Source organism: Spironucleus salmonicida, chromosome 2 (genome assembly GCF_000497125.1).
Source record: "Spironucleus salmonicida strain ATCC 50377 chromosome 2, whole genome shotgun sequence".
Taxonomy (NCBI): Eukaryota; Fornicata; order Diplomonadida; family Hexamitidae; genus Spironucleus; species Spironucleus salmonicida.
The window spans coordinates 1,764,218-1,791,431 of record NC_090597.1 but is presented as its reverse complement, the minus strand read 5'-3'; the positions used below and the strand labels follow the sequence as shown (position 1 = coordinate 1,791,431).

The following is a 27,214-nucleotide window of genomic DNA, read 5'->3' as shown; positions in this document are numbered from 1 at the left end:
TATAAAATTAAGTTTATTTCCAATTATAGATTTTTAAAAAACTACTAAAGGATATAAAAAAAGATAAGTATATATCTAAATTGATAAATTATATAATAATAAATTTTTAATATATTATGATATTAGTTTTTAATTTATTTTACTTGAATGTATAGGTATTTATATAATTATATGGTATATAAATAATTATATAAACCAAAAATATATAATTATTATTGATATTATGAAGTATATAACACATTTTATTCTTTTTAATAATGGAATTTACTCCTTAGCAGCAAACGTAGTTACTGCTACCAGTAAAACCTATCAAATCATTAAATCTAAAATTATATGATGATTGTTAAAACGATTTTACTATTAATTGTTCCGAACTAAAAAATGATTCTTTTGTATCATCATATTCTTTAAAGGATTTAATAGAGGAGGAATTCTCAATTTTTGACGTATCTTAGTAAGAAGAGTGATCACTTATTTTTCTTAGTAGTCTTAAATGTCTCTTTTTTCGCATCATCATGAGCAGTCCACCCTAAGATACTTTAGAAAGCACCTAAAAGTCCAGTCAATGAATCTAAGTATATATCAGCTGGCAATCGTTTACTTCCTGATAGTTTAAATCCTTAATCAACACCATTTCTTATATCTAAGCTACCTAAATCATTTCCGGTGGAGGATATAAAGCTAAAAACTACTGTTATACCTTTAATAATCAACGTTTTAATGATATTAAGTATCATAAGTATATTTTATCTATTTATTTATGTTTATAGAATCGTATTGATTTAAATACCAATAGCCTTCAAATCAAAAACTTCAAATTACATAAGATGTAATGATATACCTTTAAACTGATTAATAAAGCCAATTAACCTATTATACAATAAATCATATTAATAATCTTTTGATTAATCTTTATAGCCACCAACCAAGGTCATTGCACAATCAATTGGTGGTAGTCTCAGCCCAGAACTGAATAATCCTCGAACACGGCAACTATCTATTAAAATTGCCCACAATCCACTCGGACTTCTCCAGATGGTGTCCAAGTAAATCGAATCGATAACTGGCTTTGGGGCTATTGGGTTAATTGATTCAATAATCTGCTTTATTATACGATATCTATTTGTATCGGATATAATTTTTTCATTGGTATCTAATAAAAATCCAGCATACATTGTGCGTAAAGCTTCAATTCTAACTAATTATTCTGTTCTATATGCCTTCAATAACGACATGATAAAAAATTAAGTTTATACCAAACTGACAATTCCTTCTAATTCTCCTTCAATTTTTACAACTTGTGTAGCATTTTAAAGAATTGACTTAACAAAATCCATATTAGCATCGCAGACATTATAATCTTATATATCGCTTTGTTAAATATCTTTTATCATATCTGTTTATTTTCCTTATTCAATAAATTTTTCAAAATATCCTTTTAATACTGCTTTATTAAGTACAATTTAAGTTATCAATATTGCTCGTTTAAGAGTTAAATATTGTATTTATACCTTATCCGTTAGAGCAATTTAGTAAATAGGTTTTAGCTTTTTAGTTATATCCACGCCACCAACACTTAGATTATATACAAATAGTAAAAATTATAACTCATCTGCAGTCATAGGCTGATTAAATATTAAATGGCCAATAGATAAAAAGTTACTATCATCGTCTACATCAATATCTGAGTTCACATCACTAAAAACATTTAAAATAAACGCAACTTTATTTACAATTAATTCAGCATCTTAAACTTTATTGTTTGATTGACTAAAAACAAATTATTAGTGTATCCAACCATTGAAGATAGCTTAAATAGGCTCATTTAATTATTATGGTGCATTAGATGTTGGTGGATTAATTTTAATAGTCATCGTATCTATCATCGAGTTATTATCTCTAAAACACGTAACTACTAATTAATTTAAAAATTACTAAATAATGCATTAAACTTATGATGATGATACACTAAGAACATTATCAGACTTAGTTGTTGTTACATGCAGTGAAAATAATTTAGGTAGTAGTAAGAATAATGGCTAGCATCTTAATAGTGTTATTTAATTTTCTGAAATTTTTTAATTAGTGACACTAGCTCCTTAAATAGTTTCAGTATTACTCATGCTCATTCCATCTGAACTCTTAGCAATTGCATTTTTGTATAATTTCTTTAAACTAGTAAGATCTTTTTCTAAAACTTTAAGTCTATCTATCTCAAGTTTTTAGAATTAAATATCTTATTCTAAATCTTGAATTTTAGGCATATCACGCAATTTTAATTCGATCAGTAATAGCTCTTTACTAATTTATAATAAATCAAGTTTGTAGTTAAGCTTATCTCCCTCATCAACATAAATTTAATTATTCAATATTTAAAATAAATCATCAATTTTTTACTACTGCTAGATTTAAGTTTCTACGGATTTTATGTTTTAAATAATTTATACATTTCTTTCTAATTTGAATTAAATCTCCTCAGTAAGCTTCATACTTCTGTCAAGAACTTTTGCACTGCAGAGTTTACAATAATCTTTTTACATTTCAGATCTTTTGAGTTCATATTTTAAATTTTATATCTATTCTTCAGCAGTTTACGATTAAATTTTAAAATCTTCAAATTCTTTGACTTTATCTTCTATTTACTATTAATATGACTTAATTTACTAGATAAATGATTCTATTTAAGTATCATTTTCTTTTAATTTTGTTCTTAAATTGTCCACCTCTTATACCGATTAATCACTTTTGATCACATCTAAAATTCCTCTAAGGGTTCTCACTTAGTCACCATATTCCATATTTTTAGCTATTATTTATTGAACTTCTTAACTTCTTTTATTTTCTACTTCTTTTATCTTATTATTAAGCATATTAACTTCAGACTTCCGTTTATTTTCCAATGCTATTATTAATTCTTTTGCTCTGTCTTTATTTTTCTATAATAGTATATTTATTTAGTATAATTCTTAGCGTAAACGAGCTGTTTCCCCAACAAGTAACATTTCACCAGATTTTTAATCGCTAAAAGCAGATTTAAGTGTATTTTTAATTAATTATAGAGCTTCAGCCTAATCTTTATTGTCAATTTTTAGTGCTTCCATAAGATCATCAATTAAAAACATACTTCCAGCGAACCCTCTATAAGCATAAGAGAACAAACTAGCACCATCTTAAATTGGTTAAGCCATAAATGTTTCAAATATTTTAATTGATTTCGCTAATGTTCTATACTAAGTCTTCGCAGCTTTAAATGTATATTTTTATGGTTTCTATGGTGCTGCCTGAGATAGAACTTATTACACATGTTGTTATGTATTTTCAGTATACTTAGCAGATGAAAGATCTGGAACATTATTGTAAAAGAAATTATTTAATGATGAATCAACAACTTATTTAGCAGTATCTTCTATAAGTTGGTTTTTTTTCTTAATATCTTCATCAAGTAAATAACCTTTATTTCTCATAAGAAATTCCATCGCCGTGGATCTAGTTGGAAGTGGGTCTTCTAGCAATTCTGGTAATTATGCAGTTTTTTTTAGTAGCTACTTTGTTGCAGATTATATATTCTATTCATTAGATTATTTATTCTATTTCTATTCCATTTTATCAAGTAGTTATTATGATTAATCTAACATTTTCTAAACATTTTGAGGAATAATATTATTTGACATTTTTGATAACAATTATATATATCATATTTGGTTTATTATGAATTAAATTTTTTTATTAATACTATTATTATCAATATAAAATCATTAAAATAAAATGAGTTAATCACCTTTTACTTCATTATCATAGTTTTCAAACATAGAAATAATTGGTAAAGGAACTTTTGGGATTGTTTATAAAGGATAGTATGAGAATTGTTTATTTGCATTAAAACGAATAACAACTAGCAAAGCATTAAGCTCAAACCTACATGAAGCTGAAATTTTAAATCAATTAAAATCACCATTTGTACTCAAAATGTACGGTTAGTTTTTTGATCAAGAGACATAGACATTGGTTATTGTTACTGAATTTGCAGAAAAAGGAGATTTATATGACTTTTTAAAAAGAATATAATTTAATAGAGCCGAAAAAACACATCTAGACTTAATATTATAAATTTTTATTGACATAGTAGTTGGAATTTACTATTTATAAAAATAATCTATTATACATAGAGATTTGAAGCCTTAAAATATATTAATATTTAATGATAAATAGTTAGGATATCGAGCAAAGTTATCAGATTTTAACTTGTCAAAAAAGCTTAATTCAATAATAGACAAAACATCAACATAAACAGGTACACCATATTTTATTGCACCAGAAATTTTAAGAGGGTCTCTATATGATTATAGAGTTGATGTTTGGTCACTTGGAATAATGTTATATTATATATTTTCAGGAAAATTACCATACCAAGGAAACAATAAAGATGAACTATTAGCATGTATTATAAAAGGGCCGCCAACAGAATTACCACCGGATGTTCCCTAGTTATTCAAGAGTTTAATTAGTAAAATGTTAAAGGTTAACCCAGAAGAAAGAATTTAACTAATTAAAATTATATAATTCTTACCTTTTCAAGAAATAGTTACATAAAGAGTCCCATTAGAGTTTGGATAATATTTAGGAATCTGGTGAAATATATTTATTATATTATAATTTATATGAATTCAAGTATAATAAATTATTTGTTATAATATAATAAATATATTCTATAATTTCAATCAAATCATTTAAATGGACAATCTTATTTAAGCCCGTTCCTTTGATAAAAATACTGTAACCGAACAAGAAAAGTAAAATTTGCCTGGATTATTTGTGGATTCACGTTTAGTTAATCTTACTGAATAATAAATAACAGTGCTAATTTAAAATATACCTACATTTGTTAATTCTCCTTAGCGTGCATCTTTTATTGCCCTAAGATTATGCGATTTTACTTCATCTCATAAATTTTAAATTATGTTAGCAGAAAGCTTTGATAAACTGTAATGTCTTTCATAGGCCGATTACGTGGTATATTATAGATTATTATCATAGGTTTCTATTTCCCATATTTAACTGGATTCTTTATCTGTATATTAAAAATGTATCCAAGGAGATGAATATTCTATACTCTCAGCAGCTCGATTTTCAAGAAATAGTATACTGGTTGCATAATTGCTTAGTTCCACTTCTTAAGAAATAGAGTTTGGAAAAATTAACAATACTTAATTTTTAAATATTGCAGTAGAAAATTTGAGAAAACCTTTCACTGCAAACTTCACATATGCATCAATCATTCTTTTATGGGTACTTGCAAAGTAGTCAGATACTATCTCCAACTACTTCATCAATAACGGATGTGTTGGACTTTTGTGCAGAATGTTAAAATCACATGATGTATAAATATCTAGTAAAGTAGTAAGAAGCATTCTTTTAGGTCTTAAAACGTTAAATTCAAACAGAGGTGTTGAATAAATGATAGCTTCTGAATTATAGATAGTTCTAAGATAATTATAGCAAATGTCTTGGCCTGAAGGAATAGAAGGGCCTTTAAAAGAGCTTTATGATGAAATTTCTGGAAGGATTAAAGATATATCAACTATCGAAAACTATAGATCATAGATAGAAGCCGGTGTAATGGAACTTACACCTTTACACCACAGTATTTTATTTTGGAAGCAAAATTGTTAAACTTTTACCGCAGACGGGGGAAATTTATTAAAATAATTGGCTTAAGTAGGTTCAGCTGCAATTAAAAATTAAGATAATACAACAATTAAAGTTGTACTTAATGATATTGGATAGTTTGCAGTAAACCACCCAACAGGTAGAGAATTTTTATAGAAAGTCCCAATGATATTATAGTTCTCAATGCAGTGTATGCAAATTTTAGATGAAGAAATTTAGTCTATGGCAATTAGTACTGTTGCCAAAATGTTAGTTGTGGATTGGAAAGCTATCTGATATTATATCAATTATATGTTTTGTTATTTATAATAAAATATCTTAGATTTATTTACAGTATCGGATTATTTTTATTTTTACTTTAATTGGTATAATATTCTGACTTTTACTTTATAACCTATTAAAATATAATATAAATAAATATAATAATAACTACTTTAATTTAAATGCTAATAAATTCTAATGTTCCAGATCATTATTACAATACTGTTTATATATTTTTGTCATCGTAAAAAGGACCATAGACTATAATGTAGTAACTTAACACCTAAAAATAATACCTTATAAATTAAAATTATGATAATTTTTGTGAGTCTGTTGTTTAACTTATTAAGACTAAAAAGTATGAATTTATATTGTATAATGCTTATTATGCATTAAAATCATTAAATTCTCCAGCAAAATATATCTAAATATTTATTTAGGAATCAAAACGTTATTAACCTTCTTAATTTTTAATTGATTTTTTATTTGATGCAGCTTGTTATTTAGAATTAATTAGTTGCATTAAGGAATCATATTTGATTATTTAACATGGAGTTAGTATTTAATAAAGATTATTCAATAAATAGTAAGTTTCATCAGTTAAAGCTTTAGTTTTAGGAATGTAAGGTCTCATTAAAGTTTCTAAGGCAATGAAAATGTTAGATGACAAAAAAATTGAATAGTAAGACTTAGATTAATTTTAATAATAATTTTTAAATCTAAGTATGCCTTAAAATTCAAATGAAATTTTTGATAAAAATAATTTAGATTTCGATTTAAAAATGGCGAAACAGTGCAACACAGTTTACTCTGAAACATCATTAAGTAAAAATATATTATCATAGAATAAAGATGCTAAAGTTTTCATGCCAGTTTTTTAATGCTACAGCGAAGAAGATTTAATATTTATAGTAGTGAGAGGCACAGAAAAGATGCTGACCGATGGTATAACAGATAGCTAATTTTAACCATTATTTTGCCTTATTGATGGATTTAACGAGCCAATTCATGAAGGGTGGTTTAAAGCTGCAGTATATGTATTCAGATAAGTTTAGTAGATTATTTAATTTGCTTGGAGAAATAAAATGATATCTAAAATTGTGTTAACGGGTCATAGTTATGGTGCTGCTGTTGTTAGTATTATTAGTATGTTCTTTAAGTCTTATATTCCAGATTTAAATTAATATTGTGTTACTTTTGGTTGTCCTCCACATCTTGGTTCAAGATTATGTTTGAAAACGTTTGGAAAGCACTATGTTAATGAAGATGATCCTGTTTGTAGATATAGTAAATTTTATATTAAATAGGAGGCTATTTAGAAAATAGTACCAAAACAGTTTATAGATGGATAATTATCTGAATGGATAGAGTAATCCGATTACTCTTCTTCTACAGATTTATGGATTCCTGGTAATATATTATAAATAAAAAATGAAGTAATTACACCCATCACCCGTTACTAAGTTAATATTCCTAATATTGATTTCAATAAAGGCGATAATCACAAAATTTCTGCATATATCAAAGTGCTACATAACATATCTTTATAGAAGTGAGCTGTCAAATAAATTTTCTTCCAAATTATGCTAAATTATTAACCCATTTTGGTATAGGGCGCTACAATAAAATTAAGCTCAGTTAATTACTAAAATCATTACAATTTTTTGCGAATATATTATATTATTTTCCCATCCAATTAATGCTAATATTATCTAAAATTGTGATAATTTCTACGATTGACAGAGAACATTATCCTAGTATAATTTATTTTTGGTAATAGAACTATTTATTGGATTTTGGTTATATAAAATAGATACCACTGCAGTTTTTTTAATGACCACCATAAGCTATTTCTGTATTTTAAATTTATATACCAGTATGATATGCTCCAACTCTAACTTTTGTTAATGAATATAAGTTAAGAAAAACTGTAACTGGTGATTTTGTATCTAAACTTATATATTTAAGAGTATATTTTAAAAAATTAGATTATTAAGAAGAGCTTACAACCTTTGCTAACGGTTTTAAGAGCTATGGTACGTATAAAACAGCTTAACTTAAATTGGAACATGAATATGATCTTTTTAAATTAGGTTCCTGATACTATTTAATTATTCTGTAATACTTTCTAATAAAAAATAATGTTGCAGTTTGTTTATTTTAGTCATATGTGGAAGAGTTTTATATAAGCAATGACACTCTATTTATATAGTTAATAATTTTATTTGGTGCATTTTCATTCATAAATACATTAATGATATCATTTTTAGGAAATTAAATACCAAATTTTAAACCAACAATAGGTGATTTAACATTTATAAGAAATGATGAAACATGCTAAGATTAAAGTAATTTATCAATCTAATTTTTGTTTTATAAATCTTAATATAGTAAAGAATCCTAAATTGCAAGCTTAGTAAAAATATTTACAATTGGAAATGATAAATCGCTAATAAATGAATTAATTTCAGTTAGTGAAGCGAATTACTTGTCAAAAATGAAGGTATGCTAGTTATCTGTAATATAACAGTCATTTATAAGACTTATCTTTTTTCGTGAGTTTTGATAAATAATATTATATATTTTCATTTAAAAATAATGATATTATAATATAATATATATTTTTAAACTAAATGGACTTTACTCAAAAACTTAACATAGTATTATCAGACTTAAGTAGTTAGCAAGGTGAAGATAAAAAGGGGGTTGAGATTTTAGAATTTATATAAAAGATGGACAAAAGTTTATAATCAAATATGCTTGAGAAGAGCCATGTCTATGTAATTTAATCAGCTATATTATAATTATAGTTATAGTTTTAATAGTATAAACACTCAGAAAATTATAATGATCAAATAGTAGATTTATTATAAGATTATATAAATTTTTTAATTAAATATGTCTAAACCTTAAATTAAAAATCCCGTGCCCCTAATTTAATAACACTATTACTATTATTAAGTATAATAATATTAAGTATTTATTTTAGTCAGTGATAAGATATATTCATATATAATAAATATTGATTAATCAGTATATAATTTAATAATAAAAGCTTAAAAAGATCCTAGTCATTAAATATTGAAATAATCATTAATTTTCTTAGATATAGTGTTATCCAATATTCTTAATTTAATTTAATAACTTCAACCCGCTTCAATTTATATACAATAACTTATATATTATTATTGAAACAGAAAAGCTTAAGTATACAATACCCTGAACTTTAAAATATTATATACATATTTCTACTTAGGTTCCATTGGCAGCTTCATTATTTCTTTAGTTTTTACAAAAAATTAAATTTTTAATCAAATCATATTCTAATTATGAATGGATCTAAACGCGGTATAATATTCATCAAACTCTTAATTTTATATATGTATCTAGCAATCTTAGAATATGTATAAACTCTATGTATAAAGAATTATGATATTTCAATATTTTAATCAGTTTGAATAAACTATTATAAACCACTATTAGGTGATAAGTATTTAGTTTATAGATATAATAACTAAATTTTACGGAGATATAAATTCGCTAATATTTTATTCAAGTTCTAATGAATTATTTGATATAAATTCAATATGATATTAAGAATATCAATTGATTAATTACTCTACCTGGTAAATTTTAAAACGCTAAATTTTCTGTTTCAGATACATTTATTAATAATATCCCTTGCCTTAGAATTATAATTTTATTATCTACCATATTTTTAAAAGCATGTATCTATTATAACATAGTATTTTTCTTTTAATAGATATAATTGACAATATTTTTGTTTAATATAATTAATATTAATATATTAGAGTATATATGGTTAAGAGTTTACTACTAATTAATCCAGAAATTTGTTTAAATATAAATATTGATCTATTTTAAACCAATGTTTACCCCCTAATAACTTTTATTTAAGGACTGTAAAAATAAGTGCATAATTATTATACTATATTATATTTCATTACGCATCTTAGACTACACTTTATTGGTATTAAGAATTTTTAATAATTATTATTTTAACAATTTTTCTTAATATAGATAAAAATATTATATTTCGTGATGAAAATACTATTCTTTTACTATTATAATATTGAACAATTATTAAAATTTAATATTATATATAATTTTGTTATAATTTAATTGTTCATGACAATGTTAATATAAAATTAATCATCGATAATTAATTAGCTTAAATTATCTGTTTAATTTTTAAATTATACCACTTAAACTATTATAAGGTAGAAAATATTACATAATCTCACTTCAGAAATGATTTAATATATAATTATGACTATTTATTTTGAATTAATAAAAATTTATTCGTAACTCTAATCATTTAATTAATATGATATTTATAAGGTAATCTAATAGAAAACCAAAAGATATAAATACGATACTTATTTAAACATACATATTAGTAAATAATGAAAGTTAGTTTTATTATTTGGTTTTACTGATAACGTTATTGGACTTATTAATATTTGTTGACAGAATGTCTTTTTGATATTTAAAATATTGTAGAGCAGATTTTAATGTATTAATTATGCAATTAAAATGAATAATATATTATAATATTTTGTAAAAGATTATTATCTATATGAAGTTATGTACAATTGTCAGTCTGTAAATTAGATACCATCCAATATACTTGGGATAATATTTAAGCTTCTTATTACTGATAATATTATTTTTCAGACATTAAATTGTAACTATTTTATGATTATCTCTTATTTTGAATAGAAATATTTCTTAATAATTTTTTTAATAATTTCATTTCTCATTTATCTAAAATAATAATAATTCATCAGAAACATATTATTTTCTTCTTTATAATATAAGTTTTATTAGTGATTTTAAGATAATAAGTCATAATTTATAGATTTTTATGATTGGACTCATTATACTAATTATGATGTTTTAATATAGTTAAGTTTACTTAGATTATATTTAAAATAAACAACTTATTATATAATGAGTCTGAATACTAAATTACCTTAATGTAATTTATTAGTAAATCTATAGGTCATATATTATCTGCTAATAAACAATTATAATTATAGTTTTAAATTACTTGTTATTAATAAAAATTATTTTTCATAAGAATATATTTAACATGATGATAATGTCTTTTACATTTGATATAAAAAATTTAAAAAGAGATACATTAGAATTAATATATTAAAAAAGACTATACACTTAACATAATATATTGTCAACATTCCAGTTTTAACTGATTTTGAATCTAAATATATTATTTTAACTATTCTATTAACATAATGCATTAGAATTATCATAAAGATTCCAGCTTAAGTGAGATATATATTAATTCTAATAATTATTCAGTTGAAGATTCATACCAAATATGACTTATATATGTGAATAGAAAAGTGGCATGATCTAGTTTTAATTAATTTAACTAGTTTAATGACTCATATAATATTTTAAAAAGCCCCTCCGTGTTGAATTTAATAAAGAGACAGGAATTGATAACTGTAAACGGTGGTAGGAATTATTTTCACTAGTAAGCCTCTTTATACCCGAATACTTGATACATATTGTAATTATAAAGGCTTTAGATGAATAATTATAATTTACTGTTGAATGTATTAATTTCTAGTTTATTAGTCAATTGATTAGTTATATACTGACATATTCTGATATGGATGAAGATGATATCTTATAAATTTACACTAGATTACGAACGTAGGAAGAAGATATATTTTACTATTTTATTTATATTTTTACCGAATCTGAATTAATTTTAGAGTATTTTTATACAATACATAGATAATTCTAACTGTTAATATCTCCTTCATTTAAATTTATATTAAATTTTACGTAATTTGAACTAGTAAAATGATTTCAGTGGATAACAATTCTGAAGTTCCATACTTATTTAAATATCCAGAATAAAATATTTAGATAAAATATTTATTTTAATAATAATTTAATCTAATATTTGAATCGTTTACTAGATAGCAACAGATTTTGTTGATTAAATTTATTATGTTTCGTTCATAATAGCGTATTTCCGGGTTTAACTCACCTTTTACTATTTCAAGAATAAATTAAACTACCCGTCAACTTCATTCATCATCTATTTATTTTGATTGGTCATATTTAAACTTTTTGATACTGAACACTAAGTGAAAATATCAATAATGACTGCAATCAATATAACTACAATATTTGAATTGGATTGAGAACTGTAAAAATCATTTCAATCTTCTCCCATATCACTTTCTCCTGAAGATTATTAAGTATTTTGAATATAAATTTGCATTAAATCGCATTTCTCGAAGCTTCTAGTCCAGCTACTTGAGTCATATTTTAGTTCAGCTATTTCGTGTAGAACAGTATGCATTACATCCTTAATTAAGTACTCAAATTCTTTAAGTAACGGAGAAAATTTATTAATTGCTATATTTATATTATTAACTTGTAGTATGTCTTCTCTATTTATACCGGATAATTTCCAATAAGTTATACTTTCCTAAGATTATAGTTTGATTCTTTATTGTTCTGGAATTCTAACAAAAATACTAGTACATAATATTTATATAAATGCTAGGCATAAAACTTCTTTTATTAACTTTCCTTGAATTACCTCTTTTAGACTTTCATCTTTGATTGTCTTGAGATCAATTTTATTTTCTTCTTATCCTATTAAATCTTCAATAAATTATAACTCTAAATTTATCCAATTACCATAAAATAATATGAGTTCTGGAAAATCATTTATATTTTAATAAGATTATTAATAAATTCTTCGTGATATACTTATATCTTCTGCCAATTTTGCCTTATAAATATAAGGTAGTGATTTACTAGGAAACTTAATCATACACTTATCAAATAAAAACTTGCCAAAATCTAGCAGCTTAAATTCTGTAAGAACTGTTATTACCATAAGACAAATATCATAATCATTTGCCTTTTAAATTTATTTATTAAGAACCTCAACACCTCGTTTTTTACTAAAAAATAGTTCCTTAGGTTATGATTCACCAGAAAATGATAACGTAAACTTATCATTAATATCCTGCTATTATTTAAATAAAAATTTCGCATACTATTCAGATCTAGTTGGAAAGTATTTTTGTGTTTCTGAAAATTCTCTCTCTTTAGCTAATGTTTCATTTTACAGTTGAATAATTTCATATTATTCATATAAATTAAGCTTTAAAAGAGTAGAAAATTAAAGTGTGAATTATTCGAGTGTAAATTAAGTTTTACTAAACATTAAAGTGGATAAGGAAGTGAATAATTTATCTTTATATAAATTAATATCAAGTCGTTACTTAAAAAATTATTTAGAGTAATCTAAAAATTAGCATGTAAAACTGTACAGCTAATTACATGATGATAGTTCATAAGGATTTATAGATTATTAGAGATAGGGACTTATAATTTCTGAAAATATTTAGACTTATATTAATTTTATTTATAATTTTATAATATAATTAATATTTTCAAAAACAAAAATGACGGAGTTAAAGGAAATAAATTTTTAATCTGCTATAGTAAAAACTTTTGCTGGTAATGGAAGAAACTCTGTTAAAGATGGACCAGTTGGTGCATCTTCCTTTTCATTTCCAAGTCAACTGTGCATTATTCCTAACACACAATCAATTATTGTGTCTGATCAATTATAATCTGGTGTAAGAATTTGTGACTAAAATTAATTAGATACTTTTAAATTTCATACACAACAGTAATTACCTGTTAATTCTATTATAATTCCATAGAATAATCTTTAAATAGCTTATTTTACTGATTAAGTGCATGCCAAGATTAGACGAGTAAATTTGTAAAATAGTGAAGTTTCAACTTTATCTGGATCAAATACGGGGCATAGAGATGGTCAAATATAGTAAGCAAAGTATAATAGTCCTACTGGAGTAGCATCAGCATGTAACGGAAGAATTTTAATTGTTTGCGACACTGGAAATAATGTTATAAGATGCATAGATTTTGAAAATGGTGAGGTATCAACACTTTGTGGTATTATAGGTCATAGCGGTTAAATTCCAGTAGACTTAACAGTAGTATTTAAAAAGTTAAAATTTAATAAAATAGTATGCATTATTGTTAGTAAAATTTCTTAAGGCATATTGTATGTTGTAGATTAAGGAAATCATTGTATCATTTAAATAGATACTTTATAAGAGACTGGCAAGATAATTTTTGGAATACCTGGTTAATCTGGAAAAATTGAAATTGATGGAAAATAACTACTAAACAATCCTAAATCTATTTGTGAATTGCCAGATGGTAATTTACTTATATGCGATTCTGGAAATAATTGTATTAGATTAATAAATTTAATCAGTAAAAATCAAAGTTTATTAAACTCCCATATAAAACCTAAAGGATATCAGTCTCAGTACTTAGAAACGGAAATTAAATCATGTAATAGATATAAAAAAGGGTGGGTTGATGGAAGTTTAGTGTAAGCTATGTTTAATGATCCTTCAGATATTAAGTATAATGGAACACATATTTTTATTGCAGATAGAGGGAATCAGTTAATAAGAATTATTGAGCTTGACGATTTAGCCAAATAAAAATTTGATTTAGAAAAATCTATAAGACTAGGAACAATGATAGATGCTTCATAAATAAATAGTTCTCATATTGTTCCTAAAATTTATTGTAAAAATTGCTAATTAGAATGTAAACTGTTTAATGGCAAATATTGCGATAGGTGCGGTAGTATAAATATTTTTGCAGTGAAAGCAACAAATTTTATTGACTAACGAATAGATAAAAATTCATTAAAAACAGATTATTTACATAATATATATTTTAAAGGTGATTAATAAATAGATAAAACATCAATATATAATAGTAAAAACTGCCTTACTAGTATTAAGCCGGCTAGAGATTATACGAGAGAGTTTAATATTACAAATAAGGATTAAGAAAATTAGTAATCTTTTAATTTATAGGAAACATTTATTAGTAAAGGAAATTTAGACCCTGAATTTTCTGATATTTCATAGTAATAATATTAGAATAATACATTAAAAATCTCTCGGTAATAGAGAATAAGTTAAAATGTAGATGAAGATCATACTAATGTATAATAACCACTTTATAATTTTAAGTAGAGAACTCTTGCATCTAATAATTCTTAAGCATAAACATTAGTGGATTAAGTAGAGAGAAACTATGAACGTTTTTTAGAACTTGAGAATACAAAATAAATAATTATTCAAAATGGAGGTAAATTGCCGATATAATAGTCAGAGGATTTACCAACAGATGAACTATTTGTATCGTTAATATAAACGGAGGAAAATAAAGATTTTATTTTCCCAGCAACCTATAAATTAGATTTGAAATAACTATAATAATCGATATATGATTTTAATGTAGATGAAAACTAATATATGTAAGATTTAGCTGAATGTCCATAACATGATGGCTTTGATTCATTAAATTAGATGAAAACGAATGGTGATATTGCTTCGTTACAGGAATATTTGTAGCATTTGAAGCTTATAGAACCAATTTCTTTGGCTGTATTTTGTTATGAAGGAGATGTCTTCTTCCCAGTTCCATTATATGTTAATAAATATGATAATTGTACTTCATTTGTTGACACAGATGCTACTACTGTATGTTTTAGTCTATTTTCTCATATTTAGTCTAAAGAATTTTTTGTTTCTTTAAATGCTATCTAGAATAGAGATATATTCAAAGAGTCATAAATGCCTGATGTATTACCTTTTATTAACGAGAACTGTTCAGAATTAATAGCACATTACTCTGAATGTAAGCTTAGCGAGTTATTAAAACTGAGCAAACAATCTGATATGAACAATTATGAAATCATTATGAATTATGTCTTAGAGGATGGATCTTAAGTATAATTTATAATATTATTTGGCTGTGGTAGTGCTAAAGGTGTTGAGTGTGAAAATCTTAAGCTAATGTCTTAGTTAAATTAGATATAGTTCGTTAGAAGAGAATAGTGATTCTTATTGTATTATAATAATATTGATATTTGATAACAAATGGCCGAAGATAAAATTTGCCCAGTTTGCTTAGGATAAATTGAACATACCCCATTTTCACTTAAATGCGGACATGATTTACACGAATTATGCTTTGATTAATTGTGCTTATCTGGAAATGAAAATTGCCCCGTTTGTAATTTACCGATTGATAGCTCACTTGAACTATAATCTACTGATGATGAAATTGCGTAACACAATCAAAGAACTCCATTAATAAATTTTAATCACGATTTTTTAAATGCTGAGTAATTGCTAACTTAAATTAGAGCTATGAAAACTATTGTTAAAGATTAATAAATGCTAAGCATTATGCTCTAAGGAATTCTCTCCAGTGTAATGGATATTATGGAACCTGAAGAATTGGAGTTGTTTATGATAGGTATAGAATAAATTATGCAATAGTGATTTATTTTTGACCATGTTTCTAACTTTAATATATAAGATATACTTTATATTATAATATTTGTTTTTATACCAAAAATGAATTATCAAATCCAAGAACAACTAATTAATTAACTGTCATAGTAGTTGGATGATTTTCTACCATCATCATAAACACCTTCATCTAATTGGATTTATAACCAAGATCCAATATAAATATTAGAAAAATCGTTTTATTTATCATATTTAACTCTGTATCCTAATGAAAACTAATCACTTTTAGAAATATCTGGAAAGGGTATAATTGATCCAGAATAGTCATCTCCTATCAATCTTCCTAGATTAATAAAATCGGAATCATCTATTTTAGGGATGTTTGGTATTAAAAAAGCATTTACTTTGCATCCTTGTATTGAAAATTAAATCGTATCATTATTTGATGCTGAATACACATTATTAAATAACAATATGTCTTAGTAATTGCTTTAAATATTTTAAATAGCTGCGAGAAAATCTAACTTATCATTAAATTTTCCATTTTTAGTTTTCACTGGGTCTTCAGAATTAGTTCAAGTTAAAGGAAGAGTAAATGATTTAGTTTTGACTGGATGTTTCAATTCTGATAATATTTCAATTAAATTTGGAATAAATAAAGGTAATGCTTTCTTAGGCAATAAAATGCTTGCCAAAATGTTAAATGATAGGAGCACTGGTATAAATTCAAAAGTTGGAATTAAAATAGTGAATTTTGGAAAGCAAGATCATATCGATAATTTAATTTTGAGCTAATAAAACTCTGATAATGAATTAGAGAAAAGTATTTCCTCAGTTTCTAACATGAGTCTATTTAATATCAATAAAGTCTCAGATAATAACACATTTTCATTAATAAATTTAATTACAGTTTTAAAACAGGTTAAAGCATATAAAAAACCATAGATATTTTAATTATTAAATAGAGATAATAAAGGAAATTATGAGTATTAAGAATTATTGGATGCAAATACTCCACTTAATAAGATTAATTCATACTTTATTAGCCTTTAGCTAAGCCACTACCTTAATATTCCATTATTTAGATTGTCAAATAAACCAAATACTTAAAATCAAACTATTCCATAATGTTGGAATGTATATAATCACTTACCAGCTAACTCTAAGAAACGTGGGGCAGCAGTCGAAAGTATAATATGTCATGAATTTTCAGAAGTTATTTTTGACTAAAATAAAGTAATCAATACTAGGGATAACTTATTTTTATTATTTTCCGATCTATATTCAAGTGCAATACATGACGAGGCTAACACTAGTTACAATTAGTTAGAAGATCTGTATTATAGATAATTAAAAGATCTTATGGAAAATATAGATGAATTATAATTAGTTGTATCTGAAATACCAACATCAATGTCTATTATCGCTATATAAAATATTACTCATTTTGGAACCGCAGCAATTGGTAGCTTTGAAGATTAAACTTTAGATTTAGATGAAGCTATGATATGGGCATTCAACTTCATCGTATCAGCAGCAGTGGATCCAACACTAATTTATCGCCATAAAATAGTTATTTAATAGTTTGAATAACTAGAAGAAATAGATCTGGAAGAGCAACCGAAATTGTTGTTGCGAGACTTTGTTAATAGGACAAAATTTTTAATCAATCTAAATTAGTTCGAATAAATTGAACCTGATATTATAAATATTTATAATATCGGTAGAAATTGTCCTTTAGGGTGCCCTTTATGTCGGTTAGGATAAATTTTATAGCGATTGGATAAAAAATATGTGAATGGATTTGTCAAATATATGCTTGGGGAATTTTAAAAAGCAAATGCAGTATGCTAACAAATGTTTGATGTTTATGTAGATAGTATTTTATATTAAAAACTATGGTAGCTATATTAAATAAAATAAGATCTATAATAGCAAATATTTATTCCTTACATACCTAAAACAATAGATTAAGTATAAAATACATACTAAATTTACAGTAAACATAAAAATAATTTTATATATTTAAGTAGGCAATCATTTTTCATGTAGATAAATTATTTGATGATATTACATTTAAAATAATACGATTTATCAAATTTGGATTTTTTTAATCATTTTTTTAAATCCTGCTAAAATTAAATTAAAGGAGAGGCTATCAACTATGACGATCATAAGCTTAATATTCCACCATAATATTAGAAATACTAAATTTCTGAGAATTTGCCTACGTTTACATTATTATACCCATTTTCAAATGATTTTGTAATTAATTATATTCTTACATATTTAGATGACATTATATAATATAGTGAATCATCGACATTGATAATAAATGATTTGTAATAAGCTTTACAAGTAGATAGGAAATAGAATTTTATGTAAAACTAAGAATTTTTTGAAAGCTAAGTAAATAAAAAATATGTGGCGATATTTTGTTCTTAATAAGCATTGATTTGGGGATATTCTAGATGTATTAGAAAATTAAACTAATACTAAAATATATATAAAAATGATTTAAAAATAACAGATCTTCCAGTTTCTGAATTGAATAATTATTTAAAAATGGGATAATTAAATTTAGATTTAAGTTTGAGTATGAAATCTATAAAAAGAATACTGTTGCTGTATGAAAATATTCACTTTGTATCAAAATATTATGATCTAGATTATATAACTGCTTATTCTTTATTAACTAGTATAACACCTTTAGATGCAAATGTCAGATAAATATTTAAGAATCAGTTTAACTTCAGTTTTAGCTCATGGGAGCTTGTTCTAAGCTGCGTTAGTCCAGAATAAGGAAAGTATTATAGATTTTACTCTTAATATTTATCAGGTTACACAGATAGAAATAATTTTTCATTAAGTTTTGAACAACCTATTGGATTTGGTGTGGTTGATACATTATGATATAATATGACTATATATTTTCCATTCCTATTAATGGTATTACTACTGACATTGAAAACTATGAATTGTAAAGATACTAAATGCAAGAGCTGCTTTAAAAATTTTAATATAAATTAATTTGAGATAGAAACGGTAGAACGGGAATACAATCCAGATCTTTTAAAATTTTTATGTTTGTAAACTGAATACGAGGGGTTTTATAATCATTGTAAGATGCTTAATATAGACATGCCTGAGTAAGTATGCGAAAATAATGATAGCTTTAATTAAGCAGTCTATAATGCATTATATAATATTGAAATTATTAATGCTAATTTAGAGTGCCCGTTGTGTGGTTTACTATATGAAATTAGAGAAAGAATTTTTATCGTCTGAGTACTGTTATACTTTTAATTCTATTAACTTTATGTTAGTATATTTTATATTTTTAACATCAATATCAAAATAATAATAATATTATTATATCTAATATTAAATTAATAATTAATATAAATATAATGTAGAAGTCAAAATCTCAATAGTAGAAAAACTCTGCATTCACTATTTACGACTTTAAAGTTCATAAAGAAATTTTAAAATTGTATTTAGATGAATAGTTACAAAATTTTACTGGTAAAGTATATACTATTTAACTTGATGACCTTATCTAAAACTATCCAGATCTTGTTTAATGTATTCTTGACGAAACTTTATATTATATCTAAATTTGTTAAGAATTAATCAATCCAGACATACCTGAAGCTTTACACCGCAAAACATAGTTTTGCTTCTAGGCACCATCATAATAACCACTGACGAAGTTCAGAGATGTACCTTTAACAATAGGAAAGCTATTAAAATTTAACGGTACAGTCACTTCTGCGTCATAAATACTTCCAAATTGTAGTCTTGCTACGTATTATTGTGAAAACTGTAAATCCTAACTTTTTGTTCCGGTTACTTCTGACTCATTTTCACCCCCTAAACAATGTATATCAGAATAATGCAGATCTCTGCCTGTTTAATTGTAACTTCAAACAGTTCTAAGTAAATTTAACGACCTGAGAATTTATACAATTCAGGAGCATCCAGATGAAGTCCCGTAAGGTGGCACACCTAGACAGGTCAAAGTTTACCATCAGTTGCCTACTGGAGCACATAACTCGTCAATTAGACCTGGTGACCGGTTATAAATTCAAGGATTTGTCATTCCCATGCCAACTGACCAGTCTATTTTCGCTATTGAACCTATTTTATATTTACAGCATTCAATTTTGCTCATTCAGGTTAAAAATTTAATTTCTTAACCTTATATGTCTAAAATTAACGAGCTAAAACTACTACCAAGCGAAAAACTGTATAATTTACTAACAAATTCTTTTGCACCGAATCTACATCATTTATTTTAACCTAAGTTGTCATGTTTGTGTGCTCTAGTTGGAGGTACACCTCCTAATCTAAAGGACATTAAAATACGACCAACAATAAATATTTTGCTGATTGGAGATCCAGGACTAGCAAAGTCTCAGCTATTAAAAGCAACAGTTAGCTCATCGTACCGTTCAAACTATGTTGCAGGCAAAGGAACATCTTCTGCTGGTTTAACTGCTGCTGCAATAAGGATTAACAATACATCAGAGTTTTCAATTGAACCTGGTGCACTTATTTTGGCCGATTAGGGTGTTTGCTGCATAGATGAGTTTGATAAAATTGATGAAGAGGATAGAAGTGCAATATATGAAGTTTTAGAATAACAAACGCTAAGTTTTAGCAAAGGTGGTGTTTCTGCTACTTTAAATGCTCGAACTACTGTGGTTGCCGCTGCAAATCCGAAATATAGTAAATGGGATAGTTAATTATCTTTTAAGGATAATGTAAATCTACCTGAGGCTTTGATCAGTCGATTTGACATAGTTTTTGTTATGAAAGACTAGATAGACGAAGAAAGAGATAAAGATTTAGGGTTATTTGTTGGTTAAATGCATATGTTAGAAGACTAAAGAAAAATTATTAAGGAAACAATTGACGAAAATATTTTACGTGCTTATTTAGAAGAAGTTAAAAGTATTCACGCTAGAATTTAACCCGAAATGTTATCTAGGTATGTTGAAGGATATTGTATTGATAGAGCAGAAAAAGATTTTTCAACTCCTAGAAGTTTACTAAGTTGCGTTCGAATTAGCTAAGCTTTAGCTAAATTAAGAGGTAGTGAAGTAGTATAAGAAAAGGATATTGATGCAGCTAGATCCCTTTTGGCAGCAGCAGAAGAAAGTGCTGAAACTACTATTAAAAAATAAAAGGTTAAACAGAATACTACAAGTATTGTAAAAGGAATTTTAAAGAATGGTCCAGTTTCTGTCACAGCATTATAAAAAAAATGTGCAGATAAAGGAATTATCCCACAAGATTTTGAAAAAATTATCTAGAGACTAGTGACTATTGAGGTCATTATGCTCGAAAAAGGTAAATATTCTCTTAAGTGAAACTCATTAATTATCACTCATTACAGCATTCATCATTCTTTTTTGAGGTATCGATAGACTAAATGCCTGGTTCTGTGCGAAATGACATCATACGCTTATACATATCGTTCTTTTTAGCATTAACCTCTCTCTACTTTTCTTTGGCTTTTACTATATCATTTTGAATGAGGCTCTAAACATGAGAATTAATGGAATTATCTTTTTCTAAAGCGATAACATCATCAAACTTATTTTAATCTAAATACGCTCTAATTATTCTTTTAATTACTTTACTCATTAAGTCATCTTCATCTGTGAATTCTTTCAAGATTTCCATACTCTACTTACCATCTACAATACATTTCTAAATATTATTAAGCTTATAGTAACATAAACATGTATTTCCGAGCATTTTCGCTCTCTATTTCCTAGATTCCACAATTTGATCGTCTTCCAAAAGTTCATTTCCCTTCTCAAAACAAGCCAGAGCACGTTTGACTTTATTTTAATTAAACAATTGCTTACCTCTTTCCTAACGGCCTTTTGATGCTTCTCTTCTAAGTTCTAAGGTCTCTGGGTATTCATGGTCGATTTCTGCAAAATCCAGAGCTTCGACATCGAAACGCAACGCCGCATTACCTGGAATTTAGCCAGAACCCGATTCTCCATAACCAAAAGATGGGTGTAAAATGAGGTCGCAGCGTTCGCCTATGCACATTGTGGCAATACCTTAATCCCAGGCTTTGATCACCTAGGACTGTCCAATCTGAAATTCAAAAGGATCATTTCTAGTGCGTGAAGAATCAAACTGAGTCCCATCTAAGAGAGTTCCTGTATAATGGACGGTAACTTTAGCGTTCTCCGAAGGGATTTGATCTTAAAGGTCTCCTGGTGTAATAATTTTTTTAAGAAGCATATCTTTAACAATATGAATGTATTCGGGATTCGTTGCATACGATTCAAATTCTTTTATGTCAGATTCACGAAGCTGCATTATTAAATTACGAAATCAATTAAAATAAATTTACACTAAATAGTAATAAATTATTATATATAATAAATAGTCACTGAAATCTAATATTCAGATCAATCATACTTCCTTTCCTGGGGATCCTCTAAGATTTAACTCGGATAGGGACAAATTAAGATGTAGGACGTGGCACATCTCCTCTCAAACCGAGATTTATAAAATTAAATTATTATTAGACAGTATTTATGTTAAAGGTTAATTACTTGGTTTATTATTTTTGCTTCTCTAGACATCTCAACGCTGTTCGTTAAGGTGATAATGTTATATTAGGATTGAGTTATTTTTAACAATTTTTTCGCTACAGAATTATGGCTTTACTATTGAAATAGTCATTTTAAGAATATGTACTCCGAGGATTTACTTTAGACTATTCAAACTACAAATTAGATAATCTAAAGATTGACTTCAAAACTTATTACTATTCAACAAAGTCATCTATTTTTATTTCGCATATGCTGTCAAAATTAGGATCGTGCATAATTGAATACATTCGTGGATTTGAAGATAAATCTGGGACAGGCCGTGAATATGATGGTCTCATTTTTAAAACAAAGATAATATAATATATTATTATCAATCAAAATTTCACTTTCTGCGTTAGTTGATAATAGCAATAACATCATCATCATCCTTCTTAGCTACTGATTATTCCTTTCTAGGGGCATCCATTTTCTTACCTTAATATAAACTGATGCTCTAGAGCATACTTTCAGGATTGGCATAAACAGGTACCATTGAGCTAAGTTAAAGTCCTGGTTATTAAACTGGAGCTTGTTAACTCATGTTCTGGCTTCTAGATTAGAAATCCTAAACGGTATTCTATAATTATTCGTTTTACTGCATAAGAGCAGCTATCTTCTTTTCTAACTCTTCTCTAGGGACACGTTCTTCACCATCAGTTTAATCATCGCCATATATCTCTTCAGAAAGAACTGCAATAGTTGTTCTAAGTTATTATACATGATCGTTGTGAGATTTCTTAGTTTCCACTAATTTGGTTTTAAGTTCGGTAATAACAGAATTAAGTTATTCCACAGTCTTAGCTGCACGTTATACTTCAATAGCAGCAGTCTCGACATCACAAGACTCTAATTCCTCAAGTCTAACCTTGAGTTTTTAAATTTAGGCTTTCATGGCAGTATTTTCAGATTCTAACTCAGTAACCTAGAAATAACGAGATTCTCTCTCTTATCTAGCTCTATCCATCTCCATTTCTAATTTTTGATCTATGTTTTAGTAACGAGCAAGATATTTGTCACGCTCTTCAACAAGTTGTTGAACAGTTTCAGAACGCTCTTTGCGGTCATTAACAAATTAGTCTTAGTTTTTCTTCATAATTTGGTTTTCATCTTAAATCTAGTCTAAACTATGAGAAGCATCAGTATATTTTTGCTTTAATTCGTTATTTTCACGAAGAAGTTCATCAACCTACTAACGGAGATTGGTTACTTCTGCTCTAAGTTATTCATTCTAAACTTTAGTGGTAGCTTTAAGTTAGTTAACAGCCATAACTGAAATATCGCGAGATTGTTGTTAATCTTATTTCTCTTCATAAGAAACTTCAGTAGCATCTTAAGCTGAGTTAAGAAGTTTATGAATATTTTATAATTAAGAGCGCAAAGATTTGATATTATCATTAAGTTTGGTTGCAGATTATGTGGAAACACGAGGAGGAGCTAACAAGGATGAGTTAGGGGAAGCAGCAAAAGAGTGCGAAGAATCTACCCTAGGGAATTTCTTGATTAAATCAGTAACTTAGGAATAAAGGTTTGAGATCTCATTAACCTTGGCATCATCAATAGTATTTTCAGAAAGGACATTAATAAAGGTATCATTCTATTCATTGAAGGATACTGAAATTTATTCTACCTTCTTAGCTATCATTTGTTATTAAGTCTTGTCAACAGAATGGAATGTCTGATAGTATTCATTAAGCTGAGTGCAATAATCTTAGAGTGTTCTTTCTACTTAATCAGCCATTTATAAATTGCTTTGGAGTGGGAAAAATTAAAAAGGTGGCGGTATTTGAAAAGTAGGTTTAACAAGGTATACTATATAATAGTTATAATTTATATGAAAAATATTAATAATTTTAATTTTAATTTAATTTATTGTGATATATTATACTTCTATATTAGTTTATTTAATTATTTTTTTATAAATTAATAATATTATATAATATTATATTAGTAATAATAATGAAACATAATTTAATTTATATCCATTTTTTTTTGAAGACAAGTTCACTCTGTGTAAGTAGCATATAAAACTTCTTCTACTTTATTAATTACATTCATTAAATTTAACTAATTGCCATCGTCTTATAATCCAGCTGCCTCTGCTTACTCGGTCAGTTCTCCCATATATAGTTCTATTTCTCTTAATTTATTGAAATAAAACTTGCTTTCCTTGGTCCTTCTATCAAGCTACTATTACACATCTAGATTTGGTTTATTCTAACTAACTCCTGAAGAAGATATTACGGATTTAGATATTGTAGAAGCCTTTGATACTACTGCAGTAGGCTTCGCCCCAGGTTTGACAGCCGCATTAGTACCTGCAGTGGACTTTTTACCTGTCCTTCTTCTCACATCCTCTGCATCAAAACCACTTCCTACATCAAAGTTCTGCTCAAAAAACCATTTAAACCATTAAAGGAATTCTATATTGTCTTAGAATTTTCCTTTTGCGAGTTTATCAACATCAACAGCACGATCAACTTTATGTTAAATCAAACAATTTTATACCATTTTAAGATTGCTAACTTTTTCCCATTCTAATTTAGCATTCATTATAATTTTTGGGACATTAATTTATCCAGGATACAAAGCTTCAAGTAGTATGCAATAATGATGACCAGATGATACATCTTCGACCTTTTCGACATTTTCATTTAGCATTTCATGTAGCCATTAGACTAATTACATACGCCCTACCTAATAACAAGCAGAGTGAATACCAGCAGCTTTTGACATTTGCAATTTTTATAAAATAATATTTTAAATCATATATTAATATAATTCACTTAAACATAACCTTAATTTTTTCAAAATTTTAAATAGCTTTATCTCTTTCTTCAATTACTACCTCAATTTTATGTTCTAACTACAGTATTTAGTCCTATTTCTATAGGAGAATGCCATCCTTAGAATCTAAATCTATGTGTAACACCTATATTTATTGTTTAACTTCGTTCATTAGATCTTCGAATTATTCTAATTGATCTTTCATCTGCTAGTTCTCTTTCTCTGATAATCTACTTTTTTTCTTTAACTTCTCATTTTCTAATTATAAATCATTCACCAATGTCTAAAGATCAATTATCTCTTCTTCTAACTCATCTATTTATATTTTATTATCCTTATTAAGATTACTTTATGATTAATACTTATTACTTATTTCTTGACAATTTTCACAAGAAATATATACTTATATACAACTATCATTTCCTATGGTAATCTCATCCCTTGTTTATATTTTTCTATTTCTAACCTCGCAGATATTGTCTATTTATTTATCTTCACTAGTCACAATATAGTCTACCTAAAGAGAAAATTCATAGACTTAGACTTCAACTTATTACTAATTCTCCAAATGATATGTTTAATCTGTTGAGACTTCTTTTTCTAAAAGGATAAGTGGCTCTTTATGTTAAGATAAGGTTTATAAATATAATTTATCTTAACTTAAATCATCAATTTTTGCCTACTAGAATGTTATTATCGACTTTAATTCCTCCAATTAGCTATTTAAATCTGAAATAATTTATTCATACTGTAATGTTTACGCTTTAGCATTAATATGTATTTCGGTTTTTGACTAAATTTCTAACTTTAGTTCTTGTATGTCTATTGTTTTTTAATTATTGTCATTAGTTAATTAGTCGACCAATTTCTCCCATTTTTTATTTAAGTTTTATAATTATTTTGCTAAATTTTAATTATCCAATTCTGTCTCTTCTAATTTTGTTAATATTTAATCATTAAACTTTTTAGCTTATTTTAATTTCAATTTTTAGTTATAAAATTCAATATTTTCTTCTTTTAAACTGTAATCTTTTTGATCTAATTAAATTTCTATAGTTTAAATAAATTTTTAGCAGACTTCACTAATCATCGCTGTAGAATTTTCAGTAGATTCTATCTAAACTTAAGTGTATTATGATTTTGTATCAGGAATTATTACCAAAAAATCCTATATAGGATATGTATTCGAAGAAAAATTAGCTGTTCCAACTATAGCGTCTGTTTAATTTTACTTGGTATGTTTAGTTTTAGGTTTAAAATTAAACTGTTACAATTAAGCTGTTTCTTGTAAACTCTCAATTTATTTAAATTAATTTATAGATTTAATATCAGAAGACTTTTATACCAGTTCGGCTTAACATATTAAATCTTCAAATTACTTAAAGTCCATTTTTAAAAAGAATTTAATAATTAAAATTTTGATAATCTATACAGTATTATATATTTTTATAGTGATATATTAAATAAATAATT

The 27,214-nt window shown here is 26.0% G+C and overlaps 16 protein-coding genes across 16 annotated transcripts; 8 read left to right on the top strand and 8 right to left on the bottom strand. All coding sequences in view use genetic code 6, as the record gives it.

The window, feature by feature from the left end:
• Positions 1-467: 467 nt before the first annotated feature.
• SS50377_22187 (uncharacterized protein) lies at positions 468-3,671 on the bottom strand (the record flags this gene model as incomplete). Its single annotated transcript, XM_067906079.1, has 1 exon — positions 468-3,671. The coding sequence occupies one exon, from the start codon at positions 3,669-3,671 to the stop codon at positions 468-470; it is 3,204 nt and encodes a 1,067-aa protein (XP_067767396.1).
• A 37-nt stretch (positions 3,672-3,708) lies between these two features.
• SS50377_22186 (Kinase) lies at positions 3,709-4,632 on the top strand (the record flags this gene model as incomplete). The annotated part of the gene is made up of 1 exon (XM_067906078.1): positions 3,709-4,632. One exon carries the CDS (start codon positions 3,709-3,711, stop codon positions 4,630-4,632), a length of 924 nt encoding a protein of 307 aa, XP_067767395.1.
• A 99-nt stretch (positions 4,633-4,731) lies between these two features.
• Positions 4,732-5,943, top strand: SS50377_22185 (Vacuolar ATP synthase subunit H; the record flags this gene model as incomplete). Its single annotated transcript, XM_067906077.1, has 1 exon — positions 4,732-5,943. The coding sequence occupies one exon, from the start codon at positions 4,732-4,734 to the stop codon at positions 5,941-5,943; it is 1,212 nt and encodes a 403-aa protein (XP_067767394.1).
• Positions 5,944-6,710: 767 nt separating this feature from the next.
• On the top strand, positions 6,711-7,484 carry SS50377_22184 (Lipase class 3 family protein; the record flags this gene model as incomplete). Its single annotated transcript, XM_067906076.1, has 1 exon — positions 6,711-7,484. One exon carries the CDS (start codon positions 6,711-6,713, stop codon positions 7,482-7,484), a length of 774 nt encoding a protein of 257 aa, XP_067767393.1.
• Positions 7,485-7,488: 4 nt separating this feature from the next.
• SS50377_22183 (PPPDE putative peptidase domain-containing protein) lies at positions 7,489-8,517 on the bottom strand (the record flags this gene model as incomplete). The annotated part of the gene is made up of 1 exon (XM_067906075.1): positions 7,489-8,517. One exon carries the CDS (start codon positions 8,515-8,517, stop codon positions 7,489-7,491), a length of 1,029 nt encoding a protein of 342 aa, XP_067767392.1.
• Positions 8,518-12,151: 3,634 nt separating this feature from the next.
• On the bottom strand, positions 12,152-13,174 carry SS50377_22182 (uncharacterized protein; the record flags this gene model as incomplete). Its single annotated transcript, XM_067906074.1, has 1 exon — positions 12,152-13,174. One exon carries the CDS (start codon positions 13,172-13,174, stop codon positions 12,152-12,154), a length of 1,023 nt encoding a protein of 340 aa, XP_067767391.1.
• A 241-nt stretch (positions 13,175-13,415) lies between these two features.
• Positions 13,416-15,914, top strand: SS50377_22181 (NHL repeat-containing protein; the record flags this gene model as incomplete). The annotated part of the gene is made up of 1 exon (XM_067906073.1): positions 13,416-15,914. The coding sequence occupies one exon, from the start codon at positions 13,416-13,418 to the stop codon at positions 15,912-15,914; it is 2,499 nt and encodes an 832-aa protein (XP_067767390.1).
• Positions 15,915-15,953: 39 nt separating this feature from the next.
• SS50377_22180 (Zinc finger, C3HC4 type (RING finger) domain-containing protein) lies at positions 15,954-16,361 on the top strand (the record flags this gene model as incomplete). The annotated part of the gene is made up of 1 exon (XM_067906072.1): positions 15,954-16,361. One exon carries the CDS (start codon positions 15,954-15,956, stop codon positions 16,359-16,361), a length of 408 nt encoding a protein of 135 aa, XP_067767389.1.
• A 75-nt stretch (positions 16,362-16,436) lies between these two features.
• On the top strand, positions 16,437-19,244 carry SS50377_22179 (uncharacterized protein; the record flags this gene model as incomplete). The annotated part of the gene is made up of 1 exon (XM_067906071.1): positions 16,437-19,244. One exon carries the CDS (start codon positions 16,437-16,439, stop codon positions 19,242-19,244), a length of 2,808 nt encoding a protein of 935 aa, XP_067767388.1.
• A 33-nt stretch (positions 19,245-19,277) lies between these two features.
• SS50377_22178 (Trm112p-like protein) lies at positions 19,278-19,619 on the top strand (the record flags this gene model as incomplete). Its single annotated transcript, XM_067906070.1, has 1 exon — positions 19,278-19,619. One exon carries the CDS (start codon positions 19,278-19,280, stop codon positions 19,617-19,619), a length of 342 nt encoding a protein of 113 aa, XP_067767387.1.
• A 122-nt stretch (positions 19,620-19,741) lies between these two features.
• SS50377_22177 (DNA replication licensing factor MCM7) lies at positions 19,742-21,706 on the top strand (the record flags this gene model as incomplete). The annotated part of the gene is made up of 1 exon (XM_067906069.1): positions 19,742-21,706. The coding sequence occupies one exon, from the start codon at positions 19,742-19,744 to the stop codon at positions 21,704-21,706; it is 1,965 nt and encodes a 654-aa protein (XP_067767386.1).
• Positions 21,707-21,719: 13 nt separating this feature from the next.
• SS50377_22176 (Peptidylprolyl isomerase) lies at positions 21,720-22,679 on the bottom strand (the record flags this gene model as incomplete). The annotated part of the gene is made up of 1 exon (XM_067906068.1): positions 21,720-22,679. The coding sequence occupies one exon, from the start codon at positions 22,677-22,679 to the stop codon at positions 21,720-21,722; it is 960 nt and encodes a 319-aa protein (XP_067767385.1).
• A 70-nt stretch (positions 22,680-22,749) lies between these two features.
• SS50377_22175 (uncharacterized protein) lies at positions 22,750-23,256 on the bottom strand (the record flags this gene model as incomplete). The annotated part of the gene is made up of 1 exon (XM_067906067.1): positions 22,750-23,256. The coding sequence occupies one exon, from the start codon at positions 23,254-23,256 to the stop codon at positions 22,750-22,752; it is 507 nt and encodes a 168-aa protein (XP_067767384.1).
• A 44-nt stretch (positions 23,257-23,300) lies between these two features.
• SS50377_22174 (uncharacterized protein) lies at positions 23,301-24,695 on the bottom strand (the record flags this gene model as incomplete). The annotated part of the gene is made up of 1 exon (XM_067906066.1): positions 23,301-24,695. The coding sequence occupies one exon, from the start codon at positions 24,693-24,695 to the stop codon at positions 23,301-23,303; it is 1,395 nt and encodes a 464-aa protein (XP_067767383.1).
• Positions 24,696-24,958: 263 nt separating this feature from the next.
• On the bottom strand, positions 24,959-25,690 carry SS50377_22173 (Microtubule binding protein EB1; the record flags this gene model as incomplete). The annotated part of the gene is made up of 1 exon (XM_067906065.1): positions 24,959-25,690. One exon carries the CDS (start codon positions 25,688-25,690, stop codon positions 24,959-24,961), a length of 732 nt encoding a protein of 243 aa, XP_067767382.1.
• A 46-nt stretch (positions 25,691-25,736) lies between these two features.
• Positions 25,737-27,131, bottom strand: SS50377_22172 (uncharacterized protein; the record flags this gene model as incomplete). The annotated part of the gene is made up of 1 exon (XM_067906064.1): positions 25,737-27,131. One exon carries the CDS (start codon positions 27,129-27,131, stop codon positions 25,737-25,739), a length of 1,395 nt encoding a protein of 464 aa, XP_067767381.1.
• Between the last annotated feature and the right edge of the window lie 83 nt (positions 27,132-27,214).